This window comes from Glycine soja, chromosome 4 (assembly GCF_004193775.1).
Source record: "Glycine soja cultivar W05 chromosome 4, ASM419377v2, whole genome shotgun sequence".
Classification (NCBI taxonomy): Eukaryota; Viridiplantae; Streptophyta; class Magnoliopsida; order Fabales; family Fabaceae; genus Glycine; species Glycine soja.
Genome location: NC_041005.1, coordinates 2,219,713 through 2,241,627, shown reverse-complemented (window position 1 = coordinate 2,241,627; position 21,915 = coordinate 2,219,713). Strand labels below are relative to the sequence as shown.

The window sequence follows — 21,915 nt, the reverse complement described above, 5'->3', positions numbered from 1 at the left end:
ATGTGGTCTGGAAAAGAATTAACGAGTCAAAACAATTTAAAATAATTTATTTTCAAAATCTCTTTACAGTTTACACTGTACAGTATGCACTTGATTGTGCAGGGCATGCACACGCCATGCCTTCCGCACTAGGGAAACACCTCAAATGGTTGCCGACTTGATCAGGCAATGGAATGAATGTCTTTCATTCCTCTCTTAAACTGCAGGCCTTTTTAGTTTCAATTACAAATGTAATGACCTACAAACAGGAAAGATGGATATTCCATTGCCCTGATTTTAGCTGACATGTAGGGTAGTTACAATACATGGCAGGTTCTCAAGGTAAAACTGACATATTTCTATGTAAAATGTCATCTGGTATTTTCCAGCTTACAGTTCATCCTCATCCGTGAGTAATGCAAATGAAAACGGGAAGAACTTGTAACCATCTCCCTCATAAAATTTGTTCCGGTACTCTACCCAGTGAAGTCTCAAAGCATGTAAGAAAGCACTTAGACTTTCCATTAACAGTAACACACCAACAGTTGCACAGATAAAAACAAAAATGCCAATAATAAGAACAATAGTGTTATTATACCTGCATCAGTCACAAACATACAGGGTTAATGCATCAAATAACCTTAATAGCCAACCATTTACATTGACACAACTAAACAACTTACCCCCAGGCCAGAAGCAGAACTTTGTCATAGAAAACACTGGACAACTCCGAATGAGCTAGGCTGAACAAGACCAAAAACCAAAGAAAGAATCAAAATGAAAGGGTATGATGCATTTAGAGATGCACGGTTTTATAATAAAGGGTTGTGCTAACAAGTGTCTAAAATATTGAGGAACATCAACTATATACTGAATGCTTCTCATTAGTAATTACTTAAAAAATAAGTGTTTAAAATGCAAGTTCATAGGATTTCAAAGCCCACGGGATCTTATTCAAAGTTCTTGCCATCCACGAATTGCAAGTTTATCAAAAAGCCTAAATTGTATTCCTAACAATGCCATCACCTATTTGAAGGGGGGAAACAGGAAGCCCATATCAATGTTAATTTTGTTTTCATTACCAAAAACAAAAATTCAGAGAGTCGCATCAAACGCTTTCAACTGAGGGCCCACAAACGTAGAGACGATGCCGTGTTAGAAACAGCTCCAAGCACAAATTCTATTGTATGTATAAGTTGGTGCACAAAAATCTCGCTGAAGTCAAACTCGTCATGGTCATGGGCAATACTTTGTGATTCTGATTCAAGAGTGTCATCGGTGCCGTAGAGCAAATCGTAAGATTGGCCTTGATGCCTCTGAGGAAGCATGGTGATAAATAATAGAATGGGATTTAGTTAAAATGAAAAAAAATCAAAATAATAGTTGAGTTTACTTCTTGATGTTGCTTCTTCAGGAGAAAGGGCTTTGGTAGTAGCATCCATGGCACAGCAACAACTGCCAACAGTAGTAACACGAGCTAACATCAATGAAACAGTGGACAGTTCAGATGTGGCATCTGTTCAGTGTTATTAGAAAAATGTGTCCAAATCAAATTTGAAATTTCTTACTTGAAGGAGCTTTTGACCAACGAAAAGCTGGTTTTCACCCAAATCATCAGTTGGGCTTAGGAACGTGTATATCATCAGATGATACAGGTCAGCCTGCGACCCAGTGCTCCATTTTATAATTATGAGGAGTGAAAGATAGCCAAACAAGCTGTTTAAGAATATTATCTGGGGAACGAACTGGTACCTGAGGCATCATCGGAAAACCAATTAATGAACACCATACACCATACACCACGTTCATTAAACTGAAGTTGTTTTTTGCTATTACCAGATATTTATGTTGTTTTTGAAGTATTTTGAATTAAAGTAACTCGTTATGATTCCAAGGTTCATCTGGGATACCCCCAGCAGAATTGACATCTTCATCTTCAAAGAATTAAGAAATGGCAGTTCACTCCCAGTACCATGGCATTTAGGATCCACGCCAAATGGATAAGTGCTACGCACTTTAATGAAACCTGTTGTAGAAGCATCCCAGTAATAATAAATATTGCACACACATATAATTTAAGTCAATTCAATTAATAGAAAAGAAGACTAATCCTGTTGAATAAATTCTACTAATAGCCACCTACATGAAGGATCACGACATCCATAGGCAGATGGTCCAAATAGTTCAAATGGAACAGAGAAGAACTCATTCTATATCAACCCGGTATAGATTGAGAAGAGGGCCATCATCATAATAATATAGCGTCCGCCGAATGCCATTTCCATTATGTCTCCAAGTTTCTGCTGTTATTAACAACATTAAACAAAACTGACACTTGCTTAAAAATAATATAGAAGGGAACATTCAGATTCAATACAAATACCCCATGATCATGAGTTAAGTACCTGACTAGCAAATTTTCTCTCTCTGATCATTAAATACAAAGCCGCCAGTAATAAGCATATGCCATGCCCCCAGTCACCAAACATTACGGCAAAAAGGAATGGAAACGTGACAACTGTGTATACACCGGGATTTGCTTCCTGGTACTTGGCGATTCTGTCAAGTAGTAGCGATTATTTGAGTTTCAGACAGATTATCAATAAATCAAGAAGCAACTAAACGAAAACATATAAAATCCACTAGTACAAGTTGTTCCACAATATTAGACTTTGATTATGTGATAATTGCGGCCTAAACACTTCAACGATATTAGATATTATTAGATTGAACTAACCGAACACATATATTCTAAATTTCATATAATTCACATGTCTTCACTCTAAACTCTGTAGGATTGAAAACCTATATTTAGGGATGAATTGACTACAAGAATAGATACACTCACACCAGTGCCCAGCTTTTCTGAAAGTATATTACTTTAAATTTAAGATACATCATTGGAGTAGGAAATAATGTTGGGTTAATTTGATGGTTTTATATAGCTGTCAACATATCCTGAAAATAGAAAGACAGCATACATTATTTTTTTTATGTGGACCAATGAAAATAAACTCAATATAGTCACCAACAAATCAACAATTTAGAGCCACATGAGATCCATCTAGTGGAAAGTAAAGAGGAATTGAGATCTGATCGAGAATAAAAAAGGATGGAAAAAACTAAAGAAGTGTCAAACTGTCAAAGGAAAAAACCAAGTGGAGGTAGAGATGGGTAGCATGTCTGAGACAGAGAAGGAATAGAGTAGTTAACGGGATTGGTAAATTATTATTTTTTTGCTTTTTACAATACAACAGTTAAAGGGCTATTTTTTTTTATTTAACAACATAAATACACTTAAAAAATTTGGAAGTGATTATGGTCCGGTTGGTCGCCCTCTCCGTCCACCACTATACATAGTGGGCCCAAACAAAAACATATACACAAGTAGTGGAAAAAATAAATCATACAGCATTGGAAAAGGGTGAAAAAAAATACAATTACATCTTTTAAACTTGACCAAACTAGCAAAGAATATTTAAAATTCTTATATCTTTTGATTAACATGAGAAGAAGTTCAAGAGCTAAGGACTGTACTAGACACATCTTTTTTTTCCTTTCAAAAATACAAAATAAACATTCCTGATAACCAGGTACAACACAAGTTAATAGAAAGTGCCTTCACTTTTCTATATTTATTCTCAGCTATAACAGAATAAACAAACAAATGAAAGGGAATGCATTTTGAAATGCACATGCTGAGGTCTACGTAAATTACCCATAGGCATCAACAATTTCTTGGAAAGAAGAAGTGAATTTGTTTGTGCAAAAATAGGTAGGTGGTGATTCCGTTGTCTCTAAAACCTGGAATATCGCCCCAACTTGAGAACTGCAGTCCATAGTTGCCCGCTGCAATACTTTGTGAATCTGTCAAGTATTGAATCAAACTAATTAGCTATACCAGCCAGTAAAAACTGCATTACATGTAGGTTTATGCACAATGTATCAGAAATTAAATTCATAGTTCAAGGACGAACCTGACTTGTTGCAAAAACAGGACACCAACCTTCTGCAAGGAGACATTTCTTCGTCACATTAATGCTAAGCATATTTAGAGTATGACAAATGGATTATTCCTACTTCAACTATCAGTTAAAATTGAAGAAAGGAAATGTTAGCATTGTAATGAAAATTAATTGCAGAAGCTTAGCAGCAAAACTGAAAACAGAAACATCAATCAAATAGTCTATGCATGTCTTTTAGCAATTATACTTAGAAAATACTAGATCTAAAATTAAACAAACCAGAAGCCTCCACTGCCCATGGTGATGTCCAATTGTCTGCAATAGAGTGCTCCGGTGAATCAACCCTGCATCAATGGTAGCCTTTAATTCTGAAATTCTTCCAGAAACCTATCAAGTTCATGCAATAATTATTTCCTGTACCTTATCCGGTATCAGTCTATGAAGAACTCTACTATGGGTAAAGTGCATCAACTACTGTGGGGAAGTTGAAAGAAATTCACTTCATAAATCCAGATTCTCGTATATGGTGAATATCTTTTCCAAACAATGGGATTCATTCATTGTATTTATAATCATTTCAATTAAGTTAGTCAACTTTATCCTACTAAGTGGTTTTATATTTAAAATCATCAATTTTTAGACAGAAAATAAAAAACAAAATTTCGACAAATAAACAACATGACTTATCAATATCATTGAGATTTGACAAAGTTATACATAGGTTATTGAAGAACAAAAAACACTTTCCTCCTTAGAAATGCTTTTTATCCCCATTATAATCCTGTCCCAAGTATTCTTTATGATAATTTTTTCATAGAAGTTTTTTTTATTCCTTTGATTATTTTACCAAACATATCAATTTTAAAAAAATCCCCTTAGAAATGCTTTTTCCACCAAAATAATCCCATCCAAACATGCAAGGGCACTTTAGGAAAAAATGGTTCACTTAAGTCATTGTATAGACACTATTGAACTTGGATAAGAAAAATAAAAACAAAAAAAATTAACAATTAACAACTAAACAACAAGGATGATCAAGATCACTGAAATTTACAAGTTTTACCTACCCTTTTGAACAAAAACAAGACAGATGTTACCAGAAAAACATAACGGAAAGATAACTAGCAAAAGTTACAAAAAAGTTAAAGATGTAAAACATTCATCTGAAATACCCAAACTACATATTAAATATGCAGCTCTTATTAATATTAGACAAGAAATTCTCAAGATGCAGCAATCTGAAGCATTTAGTTAATGCTTAACAACAACTGAAAGCTAAGCAGAAACCTAAAAGAAGAAATTACGTATACCTCTCTTATCGTCTGAAATTGTTTACTCGAGTCATTTGAGAAAGCATAACGATTTGCTCCAAAAGCATCACATATTTTCAGAATTTTACTTTTAACTCTTCTCCGGAATAAAAGACAACAAATACGTTTTTATGAACCTGTAAAAAGGGAGGCAATGACTTTATGAACCAAAAAAGACTAAGAAAGTAGAAGTAACTAGTAGCAATAGAAGAGTAAATTTCCAGAATAAAAAAATAATTTAACATAGAAATTTGTCAAAGTAGCATTGTCATTCATCTCTATAAGTTCACAGTTTTTAAAATAAAAGGAGGAACTGTAATGATGTAGTGCTCAAACTACATATCTAAATTTCCGCAACAGTTTAAAAAAAAATTAAGAATTTAAAGTAACCTTCTCTCCTGACAAAGGATCAAGAACAGGATGTTCAATCACACCCTGTTTGAGAAACAGATTTCCCCTAGCAGCACGAAATATAATTCTTTCGAAAGGAATTGATTTTTCCCTATGAACAAGTCCACCAATAAACCCCAGCTTAATTTGCTTTGTTGTCGTCTCCTCCTGAACATAAATTTACTAAGCGTCATCTACAGGAAAAATAGAACAAAACTGTAAAGTAATAAACAGAAACTACAAAGATGCAACTTATACTTGTTCCAATAATAATGGACTGTCAATAGACCCTTCAACAGTTGTCTGAAATTCAAGCTCTTTCTGGTGAGCTACAGCCTTATTTTTTGCTGAAGAGAAAAGCTCACCAACCTGAAATGATATATCAGAAAAGGAATTACCACTTTGACTGCAGTTCTCTTATCCAACCAAGGAGAGAAAAGAAAAGACCAAGCTATGATCAGATACATCCCACAAGCCCAAGAATAAGTTTGATTCTGTACTAACAGTATGCGTAAGCAAGACGTCTACAGAAATAAATCATAATAATATAGCAAAACTTAAATGCTTATACACTTTTATTTAAATACAAGCAAGATGAACAGTTAACCCAAGTGTCAGAAGTGATTATGGCATTTGTGCAAAGGAGAACTTAGCAAACATACCTTCAAGTTCTTCAAGTTTAACCTAACCATGAAGAAAATTTTCTTTACATGATACTGCGTTCTTGAACAGAAGAATGGGTGATAGTTTTCAGAGCATACAACAACCTCCAAATGTTCCAGATCAAAATGATCGTCTCTTGTTGACCACATTGAGGGAGATACACCTGCTTTCGTCATTTGTTCCTTAAACAACCGTAGCCTACGTGCCATTTCCCCACATCTTTTAATCTAGAAGATAAAATGATAAGTTTTCCAATTCAGTAAATCAATACTATAAAATGTGACATATCAGTGTTAGTATATGATGGTACGAATTTTTTGAACCGCTCAAAATACAAGGAGTACCAAAATATGCGATATTTTTTTAGCAACATTCACAATTCAATGTTGCATGAAAAAACAAAACTATTCCTGGAGCTCAAAGTTTCTAAAGAGACAAAAATACTATTTGTCACTGAGCCTCACCAATACCTCTGGCACAAAAAAGAGAAAGAGCGAGACAGAGAACAGTCTCATTGTAACTCCCATTCAGATGTTCTAACATCAAATCTGTAGTTAAAATTGATTTTAGCGCATGTCCAATTTGTTCAACAATTCAAAATTAATTCTATCAAAATCAATTTTACCCTGTTTTAATTTTAATTTAATACAAATAAGTCCTAAGGTCACCAAGTTATATTTACTTCTTTTTTTTTTATTACAGAACCTAGTTATATTTACTTGAAGGAATTCTTTCATGTGCCTAAGATAGCAATAAAAGAAATCAAATTCTCAGCATAGGTTCACCATAACAGAGCATTGAACATCTAAAACATGTTGAGATCAAAATAAAAACAGATCTATAATTTCGGTTGTGTTTTCAACAAAATATGAATCGTAAAAATTGGTCACAGTAAATTGAAAAATTAAAAATCTCGATAAGGCCATGCACGTAATGCAGGGAAACCAAGTTATTGCGCAAGTTATTCAGATCTTATGGCATTATTAGAGAGTTCCAATTCTTCAAGAACCCGCTAAATGCATTGGGGCACAGGTTTTATTTTAAAAAAAAATCAATGTAAAGTATAAATGGAAGCGCAGATAGAGATTTGATAGGCACCTAAGAAGCATAAGTTCGCTGGAATGGACTTTTATCTGCATTGAGCTGGTGAATCGATTTTATCAATGTAAGAAATAAATAACATTGAGTTGGATGAAGGCATCAAAACACCATTGAAAAAAGTGAAACAGAGCATGGTAAAAGAATCTAAAACGAGAACAATGAGAATTGAAAAGGAGTCGCACATCTTTGAATTGAATGGGGCCGAGATCGCCAAGGTAAGAAATGGATCGATGAGCTCCGACCGTAGCAGATTCATCGTGGGAAGAAAACGACCTTCATTCACCATCAGGAATTCCAAAATGCATAACTAAGATGGAATGATTGAATATATGTGAGGCAAATGCTCTTGTTCTATAGAAAAATACTAAAAAGAAAAAATCGTTTACAATTATCTTACCAAATCATATCTTTGCCGCTACTTCCAACCCGCGGTTTAAAATGCTTTTTTTTCGTCCTAAAGCTCGCGCGCACGAGTAAGTAAATAAATAAATATTCCCTCAGGTCTTAATAAGAAAGGATTCTATTGTTTTGTTACTAATTACAAGAAATATGTATTCACTTTAAACTATGTTGTTGGTTAATCTTTTTTTTATATCCTCAATTCATTACCAAAGATATTCATTCTTCGTGTAAGGGCATGTATTTATTGATTGACCTGTTAACAACACATTTATGTTCATTGGTGGAGAAAACATTAATCCTTGAATGATATGTATGTGATTAAATATTATCATTACTTGTATGAGTACTCTTTACATAAGATTCAAAATTTTGATACTATTAAATAATTCAACTGACTTATCTACTTGTTTTTTATGAATTATTCTTTCTGCTGCGAATTATAAGATCCTTCAATTAATTGTTCCTTAAAAAAATAGTTAATTTAATTAATCATATTAAATTTGTTAATTATTTTTTTTTTTATTCACTTAATTATTTCTCATTAATGTTTGAAGAAAAAATAATTAAATAAGAGTACATAAGAAAAATAATAATTAATACATCTAAAATTAAAAAATAATCTTATAAAAAGGTATAAATACATTTTTGAAAAATATTTTATAATTAGAAATGGATAGATTAGTTGTAACAGTAGTCCATTGGTTTTTCTTTTAAAAAAATAAATGAATAAATAAATAAATAAATAAAATAAGATGAAGTTATTAGAACTCTCACTATAAAGGAACTTTTTAATTTATTATTAGTTTATAACCATTATTAAAGAAAGTATTTATGTAAGGTAGAGGGTGTTTTAAATTTTTTAATTAATTCTGCATGGTTTTTTTCTTTTATTATTAGTTTATATTTATGTAAGGTAGAGGGTGTCAAGTAGTTATTTGTTTCTTATAAAATATTAAGAGGAAGTAGTTAAAAATAGCAATAACAAGAACCACTAATGTGAGCCTAATGATGTGGGTTCGAATCTAACTATAACCATTATTAAAAAAAACTGACATTAGATGATATTGTGATAGTTGACTGACATATATATTACCATGGTACTCATGGGTTATCAATTGTGATACTACAAAATCAAAAAATATGTATTTAAGTTATGTTAATATATGTGTCAAACAACACACAATCATTCCCTGCCACATTAATAAACAATATTAAATATCTAACAAACGATAAATAAAGAAATCATAAGTGCATAATTGATATCGGAAGGACCTAATTCAAATAATTAGAACCTAAAGGATCGAAATCGCACAATTATAAAACCTAAAAAGCAAATGTGCAAATAAAATTTGAGATTTTAGGATTGTTTTTGTATAATGGCATAAAAACAAATATAGATATAAGATATGGATATATCAAATCAATATTAAAAACTCACCGTTAATGTAAGAAAAATACAAAATTTTAAAAGTGACATTTAATATTTTAAAATTAATTTTTTTCCAAAGTAATTAATATAAATTATAAATAATTTTTATTATTCAACATTTTTATTAAGGAAATAAATCATCATAACCTATTTTTATATGTTACATCCTCTTTGTTTTATCATACGTCAACACCTTCAAATGGATTGCACAATTCAAAAATGTCTAAAAACAACCTCCACCAAAGATTAGAAAAAAAAAAGTTCTGTTAAGATTAAAGCAACTTGTAGGCTGACTTGATAATATAATTAATACGAGAGTTGTATTCCTTTCAACTTTTGTGTACGTTTGGATTTTAGATGGGAGAGTTTAATTTTTATTTTTATTTTTAAAGCAACATTTTTTTTTTTTCAAATTGTTATATAAAATATTAGACGAGATGTTATATGAATAACAAAACCATTTATGAAAAACACCTTAGTAATCTCGCAATCACTCATTATAAACACGTTAACATGACTAAAATCTTAATTCTCACAAATATACAAATTTAATTTTGACAGTGTTAATGAAAAGTACATTTATTCAATTAGATGCAATCATGCATATGACAACATCATGAGAGACTTAAAATTAAATGGGCTGCAAGGCCCTTTAGCTTCTTAGTCTCGATTGGAGATCGACTAATATTTTGATTTATCAAAAGTTTCACGTTGCTAATAAACGAAGTTCAATGATAATTTATAAATATCTTTCCCTTAACCTACTAAAGTGTCTTTTAAAGCCAGAATTGTGAGACCTGTGCAAGTTAAAGTAGACAATATTTTATATGTGATGACTCTTTTATTTTATTTTTTCATATATATATATATATATATATATATATATATATATATATATATGTGTGTGTGTGTGTGTGTGTGTGATGACTCTAACAGTAGACAAGAAGTCAGAACAAGTATTATTTAGAATAATATATATTATATCTTTTGTAAATATTTCTACTATTTTATAAAGAAAGTATTTCGTTTACTGCATTTTATAAAAAAAATGTTCTCCATCCGTTGTCTTTTAAGTGTGATCTAGAATTTTGCACATAACAAATAAATAAAAACCAATTTTGTTAAAAAAATCTAAAAATTAAAAAGAAACGGAGGAGGGAGTATTAGAAAAAAAAAAACATATTTAACATCTAAAAAATATAAAATACATTCAATATTTATTATAAAATAAAATTTTATAGAGAGATTTAAAAATACTCTATTACTTATAGTTTGAACTATTTGAATGATACAATGAAGTTTATTAAGTCCAGAGAAGTACATCTAAATAAAGTTCTATATATATCTGTATTTGTGAATAATTATTTAAGATTCATAAGATGTCATTGCCGAATTAACTGTCCTATTTTAGTATTGGCGCGTACATTTAATTAATATTAGTATTCCTATATGGCACGAGGGAAGTTAATTTCATGTTGACAATTGTAAGACATGCATGGTATCAAGCATCAAATAATTGTGGACAACAAGACAGGGCCAGGCCAGCATTATATTTACATTTTTTTGTTAGTTATTCAGAAGTTTTCCAAGTGGCACAAATTTTGTCTGGGCAATGAATATCCCAACTAATGCACGGATATTAAATATTAATTAATAACACACTTTTTAATAACATCCTTATTATTCCAAGCAGGGGCATAAGTAAGGATAAAGTTTCTCTGAAAAAAAAGGTAGGATAAAGTTATTTTATTTAAAAATATATTTTAAAACCATTTAAAAAGTTTTTTCAGTCTCATAAGTTAACTTATTTAATTAAGTTATTATTAGTATTATAATCATGATGTATCATTATCATAATAATATTATTAAGTAAACTTTAATTATAATATTTTAAGATTATATATTTATTGGTTTTTTTATAAGTTATCTTTTGACCTAGTACATATCATTTAAGGACATAGTTAATTTAAAATTATTATTTTTACTTGTTTAAAATGTATAGTAGTCCAAATGACTTCAGCAGGATTGACGCCGTTCATAAAGAATACTTGTAGTTTTTAAACAAAAATTAAACCATTTTTATTACTAAATTCAACCATAAAACACTTGGAACAAATGACTCTGTTAACACTAATTCTTAAGCTGGTTTTAAATAGCCAAAAAGACAATGTTATTAAGAAAGAAAGTATTTTTTTTTATCGGCCGAATAAAATATTATAGAAACCGGTACCGGAGGTACCAAAACATACAAAAAAATCATACTTGGTCCATAAGAGAAAAAAATAGTGATTAAGGAAACTCCTTTGGACACCCAGTATGTTTATCGATACATCCGACAGTTATAGGCATTTTGGATTATAAATAATATATTCTTTTTTTTCATTTCTATAGAGCCTTTTTGTTTTTGTAAAAAATCTCACTTCGTAACTGAAATTTGTTTTTACCTTTCGTTGGTGCATGTTTGTTGTGGTTGATGGTGCACGTGTTTTGTTGAGGATATACGATGAAGTTTGGTGGTTGTTTAGTATATTTTAAATAATATTATCAAATCAATATTTATAAAATTGTTAAAACTATTGCTAACATATAAAAAAATTAATTTCTATAACATGTTAAAAAATAAATAAAAATAAAATTTATTTATAAAAAAAAATTCATACAAATTGATGATCCGTATAAGTCAAATAGATTAATTATATTTAAAAAAAACTCATATGAATTAATGATCTGCATGGATCATCAATCCATATGAGTTTTTTTTTAAATAACTAAAAATTAAAAAAAACTTATACGAATTGATGATCCATATGGATTGCCTCATACAGATCAACAATTCGTATGACTTTTTTTTAATAATTAAAAAATTAAAAAAAAGAAACTCATATCTACTTTGATTTGCTTAAAATTAACACTAAAGAATCTAGTATTACAAAAAAGAAAAAGAAAAAGAAAAAAAGGCAAGCAATGCATGGTATGAAAGCATGTCACTTTATTGGAAGCATGCATAAAAAACATTTCGATAATTAACGTGACGATATTTATTACTGTTGAAAATAATCCAAGTTTCACATCGATTAAAAATAATCTCACATTAGAATATATAAGTGAAGAACAACCCTCACCTCTTGAGCTAATTTTTGGACTGAGTTAGATCTCTTAAAATCAATTGATATTAAGTGAAGTTATCCAACACCAATGTGAGTAGTCACACCGGAAGCGAGGTCTCAACAATAGAGTCTGGCTTGGATTATTTCCAACAATTACTATTCCCTTTCCCGGCTTCTTCAACTACTTCATTGGAGCCAAAAAAATATTAAGATACCCCAAAATGAATGTCCGAATTGCGTGCATGCATAAATTCGGGAAAGCAAGCCGTTGCTAGCATGGAACTATGTACTCCGGACACAGGATTTGATCATCTCATGAAAAAGAAACGATACAATTCTATATCACACACACACACCTGGCATTTACTAACATATTAAAAAAATACAACTGTATAATCATTAAGCCCTACACTTGTTTCTTTGAAGAAAAAAAGAAGAAAAGAAACGTGTTTTTGTATATGCATTAAAATTTTATGAGCGAATTACAAAGTTGCGTTTCGTTAGAAGCAGCACTATTCCAGTATTCCTTCTAAGTGAACGTGAATTTAGGGTTAGGAGAATGGAAAAACAAATACACTGACAGTAATTAGAAAGGTGAGTTTCTTCCCTTTTTTTTCTTAAAAAAGATTGTGTAAGAGTTTGTTGAAAAAAATAAAAATAAAATTATGCAGTAAAAACAACTGTTGTATTTTGGACATAATATTTTCCTGACATTTGAATAATGGATTTGTAATCAATGCAACATCATTCCATCTTACTTTATTTGTGCATGAGTGGCGTGTGCGTTGCCCTTATCAGACTAATTCTCAGGCTTTGAGTGATTTTATTACGTGATGCTTCAGAGCATGATCAGCTAACTCAGCCAAAACTTGACGTTTTATATACAATTCTTTTAGCAAAACTGGAGTATTTAACGGTTTTATAGGCAACTTTTGTTTTGTTTTCTTCTCTCTCTTTCTTTTCTATAGATGCATGTGGCCAACAGAAGTGACTAGACTTTGAGCTACAATTATAGATTTAACTCTTTTTTTCTTTTCCCTGTCTGGATGTTCCTCCAAAAAGCATGAAATTCAGTCAACTCGATAGATCTTACTATAATCATGGAGATTGTCAATGAAATCTTAGCAGAAACATAACATTTTAAAGTTGATTTTCCCTATATATATGGATGAAGGGAGAATTAAAAGGGTAGGCGCAACCATGCAACTTTATCTTAATCACTTTCTCTACAAACATAATCAACACTGGTAAAAAGGATCAATGAATTGGAAGTTGGAAGGGGAACATGACAAAGAAAAATTAAGAGGTTATTATAAACACAAAACGAAAGCGTAGATGAAAGAGACGGGTATGTCTCAATCAAGTGAAGGCTCTGTAGCACATGTTATGGGCCAGTTATTACAAAACTAGGGAAATTTTCTCTCGAGTTTCTGATTCTTCCTTGTGCACTAAAACAAGCAGTCTATTAAAGTATCATTAGCCCTATCATATCGTATGTACCTTGACCTATATCATTGGGCACAGTACACACTTATATGCATAAACATACATCACATGCACATACTTTTAGAAGCATTAAACGTTTATGAGCCAAAGAAGGCCACTTTTCCAACTCAAGCATATGGAAGTCACATCCCTGGATCATGCAATGTCTATTCCAGTGGCTAAATTTTATTGTTTTCCAGAGAAGTAGTTGGTGTAAATGCTAGTTGTAATTCTCCATTTATACGTAATATAATTATGCAGATTTCGATTGATCGAGGAGAAAAAGGTATATAGAAAGTGATCCATCCAGTGCTTTCGATCTCTAGATTGTTTTAGAACGCCAAGTTACCAATTAGCATTGCATAGGAGACAAAAAAAGATGGACCATGCGTGGCCCGTTTCTCCCAATAAATCTTGTAAATATTGTTTTTAAAAAAATTGTAAAATTAAATTAGAGAAAAGAAGCTTTTAAAATTCTATGATGAACTAACCAAGCACGAAACCTACTTTCGTTCTATTTCGATCTGGCAAGCAAACGGATAAACGGGAAAAAGCGGCTTCGAGTTCAGCACCAGCCAGAAAGCTCCTTCAACATTAACCCAGAAAAAGAAAAATACTATAAAGAAATCAAATCAACTAGCAAAACAAAACTTAACATAATAATGCACACACATATCCAAATGCTGTCCGTGTCAATGGAAAACACACCACAGCCCCACATACTCACGGCAAAATGAAAATGTATCATATGTGCTCTAGATTTGAAAAGTGACAATGAGTTTACCAATAAATCAAAATAACGATGAAAATCTGAATTGACGTTCGGATAACACAAAACAAGTACCCCCGGCCCCTTTAATTTCATGCACTAGAATCATCGCCATAATCATTTTTTTTTCAAATTCTTAACTGCTTTTCGTTCTAGCTAGCTAGCTACTTCACCTTGCGTTAAGATCAGTGAATATACCGAGGAACAACCATAATCAATAATTCTAACAGGACTCAATTGATGACCAAAAAATAAGAAAAAGGAAAAAAAGACTCGGTTTCTTCAATTATTGTCCGCATAGATAGATAGACACGTCTTTAGGACCTTGGGGGTTGGAAGAATTGCGTACCAGCCATGAAAGCATTCAACGGAGCTGGGTAAAGTGAAGGGTCAAATGGGCTGTTCCCACTTGTTGTGGCTGTGGTTGCGGCGGCGGTTATAAAACCAAGTTGTTGAGGTTCACCACCGGAGGAACCCTCAGCTGCTGCACCAGTGTAAGAACTTTCAGGACCTTGATCGTAGAGAAATCCCTTGAAAACATGTCCTCCGATGTTGACAGAGGTTTGATACGCATACTGTTCATCTGAAGCGTCCACTGCGCTCACTCTCACACACCGAAACGACGCCGAAGTGCTCACTTCAGCTGGGAATTGTCCCAGCTCTAACCCTAAGTAATAATAATCGAAAAAATTAATCAACATCAAAGAATTAAAATCATTAAAAAAAAAACTAGACAGGTCTAACTTGAGCCCTCTATTTTTCCAATATTATCACAGAATAATAATTATAAAAAAAATAGTATATCCAACGTCTCACATGGATGGAACTAAAATAATTTCGTCAGTTTTACTTAAAAACAGTGATGGAATATGGAAAAAGAAGAAAGTGAGGAACAGAAAAAACAAGACCAAAACGTGTGATGGGTGAGCATGGAGCGGCGTTGTTGCATTTTCATAGTCAAATAATATAGACTATAGTTAGGTGTATGTAGTCATAGGAGACTACAATTAGTTTCCTGAAGAGATCGCAGTGAATCTGTATGTAGTCATATATAGAAGACTAGTTCAAAAAGTAACATGGTTGAAATTAAATTAGTGATGGACCAAAATTCAACCATTAAGCATATATTATATTGTGAAATTTTGAAACCTGTAACGGGTTGTGGAGCGGAGGCAAGTTGAGTACTAGTAGTAGTATCTGGATGATGTCGTTTAGGAATATTGTCTCCTACTCCACGGAATTGTTGTTGTAGCTGCAACTCAGCGAGTTGTTGGTGTCGTTCGCGGCGCTTGGCTGCGGGAACCCAAGTGCTCTTGACGTGGGTCTGACACTGAAACCCTCGGCTCTTACAGCAAGTCCTGCATCTAAGATGCGCGCAGTCTTTCTTGGCTTGGTTCCCACAGTCCTGACAGTTCATGCTCATGCTGCTGCTGCTGCTTCCTCCAGTCCTCATCACACTTAATCCAAATCTCGTAGACTCATCCTCCGACACGCACAATGAAACATCCTCCGACCTGTTCCTGCGACTAGGACCCACTCCAAACGCAAAGTAGTTGCTCAAGTGATACGACGACGACGACTGTGGCCATATCTCGAACCCACCCTTGTTGTTGTAGATCTCCTCGTTCCTCAACAGCAATAGGTTATTCTTGTCTCCTTTTTCTACTTCCTCTTCTTCCTTGTTTTGTGTCCCACCTAGAGAGAAGAAACCAGCCATTTGTTGCACCCCCAAGCTAAAACGATTTTCCCCAATTCAGACACAATATCCATAGCAGAACAGAACCTTCGCGAATCTTAAAATTAATCTTGTCCTAAAGATCCAGGCTACAGCTGTAAATTTTCGGATTACTAATTAACAAACAAACACACTACTAGGTTAATTTGCTTAGTAGTAGTAATTTTGACCCAACCGTCTTTTTTCTTTTTTGTCTTGTTCACGCTTACTATGTTGGGTGTCTCATATATGATCTTCTCTGGCTGGGTTGGGTTTTTGCAGCTTTTGGGGGAAACTGTTTCTCAACCAAAAAAAGAAAACAAATGGTAATTTTTTTTGAAAAAAAAAGAACAAGAATTACTAAAAATGAGTAAAAAGAAGAGAGGATGTAGAGTTGGTGAGGCTGAAATCTCTTGGGAAGCAATTATGGCACGGAATTAGAGCCTCTGCTACGCCGCCATGGTAACTGCACCCACTACTCTACTGTATAAGTCTCATTTATGAAATACGGTCTCACCAATCCAACACTATCTCTCTCTCTCTCTCTACCTCTTTGCTTAGACCTTAATTAGAGTACTAGTACGCTACAGAAGAGGAATTCGAGCTGGCTCTGTAATTGTTGCCATGGTGCTATGCCTAACTGAGAGTGTGATTATGTGATGAGGGTGAGAGAGAGTGTGTCATGTGTGCGTGGGGGAACATGAAAATCTATCACTAAGACTCAGCATTTCTCTACAGTTCTCTTTCAGTTTCAATAAATCTCGGCCGGGATGAGAGAACCACATCTCTGCTTTGACCATCCAACGGACCTTACTCTTCCACGTGTCATATCACCAGCTTTTGCTTATTCGTCCTTGCACCGGAAAACCCGCTGGTACTTTCTCTGACCGTCCCCATAAATTAAGATAGTTTTTTCTTCTGTTTTTTAACGTCTCTGGAGCAGTCTTCCCCATTGAGGAATGCTAATACTAATTCTGTGCATCACTCAACCATCAACATGCATCTACGTCGCTCGTTTCACCACATACGTCTCCATCACTGCTCAAATCTTTCACTCCCAATCCAACGGCTCTCATAATTCTTACCCTAGAAATATTGTCAATATTCCTTCTATGCCAAACTGATATTTAAGATTTTTTTCATAAATATTTTTCTTTTCTTTCTTAATTTTAATAAATATATTATTAAGTTTTCTAAGATAACATTATTTATTACATGTTAAAATTAAAATAGATATTTGAATATTTCATTAAAAAAAATAAAAATATCAATTAATTTAGTTTTTTTTTCAAAGATTAAAATTATAATTGATTATAGGATGGAGGGAGTAAATTTTTATTTTTGACTTAATTTGAAATGTTTAACATTGATTTCGAAATGAGCGGAGGTTAATTAGTCATGGGTGTAGTGTATTGTGACCTACCTACGGCGAGTATTTATAATTTGGTTTACCTGTTATCTTTCCCATGGCCATGCCTCGTATTCCACCTCAAAATTCTTCGCATAATGATTATATGATTGACTTGCAATGTGGCAATAATAATATGTTAATTGATGGAAAATTTGTATGGGGGCATTAGAAAAACAGTTTCGTCGCTGAGAGGTCAACACCTGTGATGCAAAATTTGGCCAGACACAAGCCTGGAAATACATCCCGTGTCGTCTACATGGAACTGGCACACACGGGCTTTGGTAACAAGTGGGGTACCAGAAGCGTGTTGATTTTAAGCAATTTTAAAAAGGAGCAAATTAAATGCATTGAATTCTAATGTGCTTGGAGGATAGTTTATTAATATTTTTTTATCTAGTTGCACCTTCGTTTGTTTCCTCATTGGGTGTCTTGGCATATTTACGTGCATATGATGTTCAAATTAAGATTGCACCAACTTTCTGCCCAAATTGTATTATTATTAATTAAAACAACTTTCTTCCAATTTAGGTCTTCCGTCGTGGAGCATGCATTACACGAAACCTCAAAAATAGTGAGACTATTTCGCATTTGATATATAATAGATGATTGTTATATCATGAAACGGTGGATAAAATATTTATTTCTCTTTGTTTCTTCCATTAGCTCAGCAACTAACCTCATACGTTTCTCATCTTATTCACAGTGTTATTTGTCATAAAAAAGTTTCACCGAGTTAGTATTAAAATTAATGATCATATTCATATGGTGATATATATACCGAGAGTCATGCTATAATCACGATTAACTCACCTTACTTCATAAAAATCAAACTAACATATATCTTAAAGATAAAAAAGAAAAAACTAATTAATTTAATTGTTTTTTTAAAATAGTATACATAGTTGACATATTGCAATATGTTTAGGACTTAAGTGCCTAAATTTGAATGGATTGAGAAACATATACAGGTATAGGAAATGGATATATTATTAGATGCAATTTTAAAAAAGAGAAAATAATTTAAAATTGTAAAAGAGATACATATTTATGTATATAATCAATTTTAAATCCTAATCTCACTACTCGATGTATATGATTTTGAGCACCCCATTGTACTCTCTTTTAATAAATTCCTTTTGCCTATAAAAAAATCAATTTGGATAAAATTTTAAAAATATAGATTAAAAACTTTAACACCAATATATATATATATATATATATATATATATATATATATATATATATATATATATACTTACATAAAATTAAATTAAAAAATCATAAGAATAACATGTCATTTTTAAAATAGAGTGAAGTTATTAATGGAATCACTCTCAGTAGAGAAATAACAAAGGAATTGCTTTGATAAAAGTACATTGAAATGCTTCTGAGTTGACTTGGAGTAAAAATAATTTTAGTTTATACACATAATTCTTCTGAGTTGACAATGTTGTCAATAATCACGTTGCCCTTTCCTTGAGTAAATTTGTTGTCTCATGGACCTCGTGCCACTTAATCGATGGTCGTACTTTCTACTGCGTGCGTAGCAAGTCGTATGGTAGTAGTAGTTGTTAATTTGCTTCTCTCGCCGAAATTATAGCAGCAAATGCTGGAATAAGAGAGAGAGAGTACTAAGAAGTTTGGCGTAGGTTAAGGATTAAACAGCTTCGAACTCAGGGAGATGTCATTTTTTTTTTAAAAAAACAAAGAACAAAAGACACATATACATTACAAACTCGTTAGTTCAAAAACCATATATAATTGAAACAGGGAAAATAGCGAATGAGATTAATGCTATCCTCTATATGCACTTCCACCCACAAAAAGATAACTAACTTGATTCGTCTTTCACAATAGGTGATTTATAATTTAACTATATCAATTCTTACTAATAATTAAGATTATTATTTTATCTTATTTTTTAAATTAGAAAAGTTTCCCATCATCCACTTTTAATACTAAACAAATAATATAGCAAAGGAGCACTTTCTGTCCACCGTACTAGATGCAAAATAAAATGTAAACTTCTATGATCCAGTATCACGTGAACCACCAATGTAATTAATTTAACACAGGTAAATAATTGACCCAATAATATAACAAAACCAGGTAACAGAGGTAAAGGCACGACCTAAAGCTGGCAGAGCGGCTGTACACACTGCTTCACAGTCTAATCTAAGCTAATCGATATGTCTTGACATGTTTAAAAAAAAATTGTTATTTTTTTATTAATAAATATTAATTGTTTAAATATTAATTTTTATTAATAAAGATAATCAAATTTATAATTTTTTATTTTATTTTTTTCTTAATCATTAGATTCATCTTATATTTCTTTTTTTATACCCAATTAACCAATATGGTAAATAGAGATAGTACTATTCTATCGTTCCGAAAACAAAACTTTGTATTCTAAATTAATTTGTTATTTGGGGCCAGAGGAAGCAAATCATATATCTTCCTCCTTGCCTTTCTACTCTCGCTACTATTTTACTATTATTATGCAAATTAGTGGACAAATTAAAATGATTCTCTTAGGTCTCAATCTTTGATGGACCCTTTCATTAAATTGAACCCTGAAGCTGGTCAACAGGGCCGACAACACTAAATTAAGAAATGTATCCCAAAACCAAACGGGTTTATGTTAAAGATCCCAAGCTCAAGTGATTAGACTTGATTAAGTATTGAATGAATCATTGATAATAAAGTTTATCCTGACTCATATATTGCTGGCTAATCGAGTGGAGGATTAAGAACTAAGTACTTAAGGTATTGCCCATGATGCCATGATTGTTGGAAACAGGAGAGGTAAAGGATTGAGAAGACGTAACCTTGTTCTTTTTTTCTTTTTTTTTTCCCTTTCTTTCTCGGTCGCATACTCTTTCATCTGTCCGATTCCATATCATGATTGGATTGTAGACCAACTTGATAGTCGGTTCGGGCTGGCCCTAACAATTTAATTTACCTTGCTTAAGTAGTCATCATTATCGATCGTGCTTCTTTTCTTTTAAACCCTTAAGAATCTTCAATGGCAACCTAGGTGATTCCTCCTTTGAGATTTTAACACTCCCATCATTATAAATTAATTATATTATACAAACATAGCAGGATACAGTTGATAAATAATCATATCTTTTATGCATATGATCAAAAGTTTTACTTTTATGGAAAAATATTTGATATGGGAGAAGTTAAACTTTTGAATAAATCTTAGTAATTTAAAGGATTAATTATTGAGTTTTTATCAAAAGATATTCTCAGTTCACTCCAAAATTAATTTTATTCTTTTTTCTAAGAGAGAGATAGTTAAATTATAATTTTATTAGTTTCACAAATTATATATATTCTCTCTTTTTTTATAGAAAAATATATATTGCGCTTTGGTTTATTTTAATAGAAATAAACCTCGATGATGAATAACTATGAATGAGTGTTTCAGATATTTTTTTTTCCCAATAAAATACTCGATAACAAAGACTCATATTCATACACCGTAAGCTATATAATTTATAGTATATCCGGTAATAAAGTTTGTAGCACAATTACATATGATCGAGTTCAAGGTTTTCAGAAAATCAATGATACACAAATACTCATTTATTTTAAATATCATACTAGCACATATTATTTTTTCTCTCTTTTTTTTTTCTTATCACAACATGAATTTTATAATATCTATTATCTCAAGATATATTATAGCATAATGTGTGTCCATCAAACATTTAAAAAAAAAAGAAAAAAAAGTTTAAATTTTAAATGTGCCTATTAATAGTTTAAATTATTTTACTAAAGTTTTTTTCATCTTCCAAAAAGAAATATTAAATTAATTCGGTTGTAACTTTGATAATTATTACATCATTTTATAATTTTTAACTTAATGGTATTTTCTTAAAACTCACTGTTAGATTGAAAGTTCCTTTCACATATATCATATATATGCAAAATTTTATATTAATTCAAAATCATTTGTTACCTTGATCATCTAGATTAGAATGGACGTAATATAAATATTCCAAAATATACTAAAATATGATCATTTGATTATCTTATTGATGTTGTTATTAAATTTTTGAGAAAATTTGACACAGACAATTTTAGTAAAATGTAAATAAAATTTAATGGAACAATAAAAATTATTATATATCAAGTCATAAAAAAGATGTAATAATTATCAAAATTACATCAGTATA

The 21,915-nt window shown here is 31.7% G+C and overlaps 1 protein-coding gene, 1 long non-coding RNA gene and 1 pseudogene across 2 annotated transcripts; all 3 read right to left on the bottom strand.

The window, feature by feature from the left end:
* Nucleotides 1-24: 24 nt before the first annotated feature.
* Nucleotides 25-2,097, bottom strand: LOC114408607. Its single transcript, XR_003665912.1, has 5 exons — nt 1,816-2,097; nt 1,548-1,731; nt 1,373-1,434; nt 663-1,295; nt 25-577 (listed from the first exon to the last, which is right to left on the bottom strand). It is a non-coding gene; the product is annotated as an uncharacterized LOC114408607 (long non-coding RNA).
* Nucleotides 2,098-2,126: 29 nt separating this feature from the next.
* LOC114408296 lies at nt 2,127-6,516 on the bottom strand (annotated as a pseudogene).
* An 8,075-nt stretch (nt 6,517-14,591) lies between these two features.
* On the bottom strand, nt 14,592-17,110 carry LOC114408605 (protein SHI RELATED SEQUENCE 1-like). The gene is made up of 2 exons (XM_028371709.1): nt 15,750-17,110; nt 14,592-15,267 (listed from the first exon to the last, which is right to left on the bottom strand). Exons 1-2 carry the CDS (start codon nt 16,315-16,317, stop codon nt 14,918-14,920), a joined length of 918 nt encoding a protein of 305 aa, XP_028227510.1. The 5' UTR covers nt 16,318-17,110; the 3' UTR covers nt 14,592-14,917.
* Nucleotides 17,111-21,915: the final 4,805 nt, after the last annotated feature.

Coding starts and splice junctions, on each gene's coding strand:
- LOC114408605 (XM_028371709.1), bottom strand. CDS start 16,317: ATGGCTGGTTTCTTCTCTCTAGGTGGGACACAAAACAAGGAAGAAGAG. Junction 15,268..15,749: donor CGCTCCACAACCCGTTACAG/GTTTCAAAATTT, acceptor ATTATTACTTAG/GGTTAGAGCTGGGACAATTC.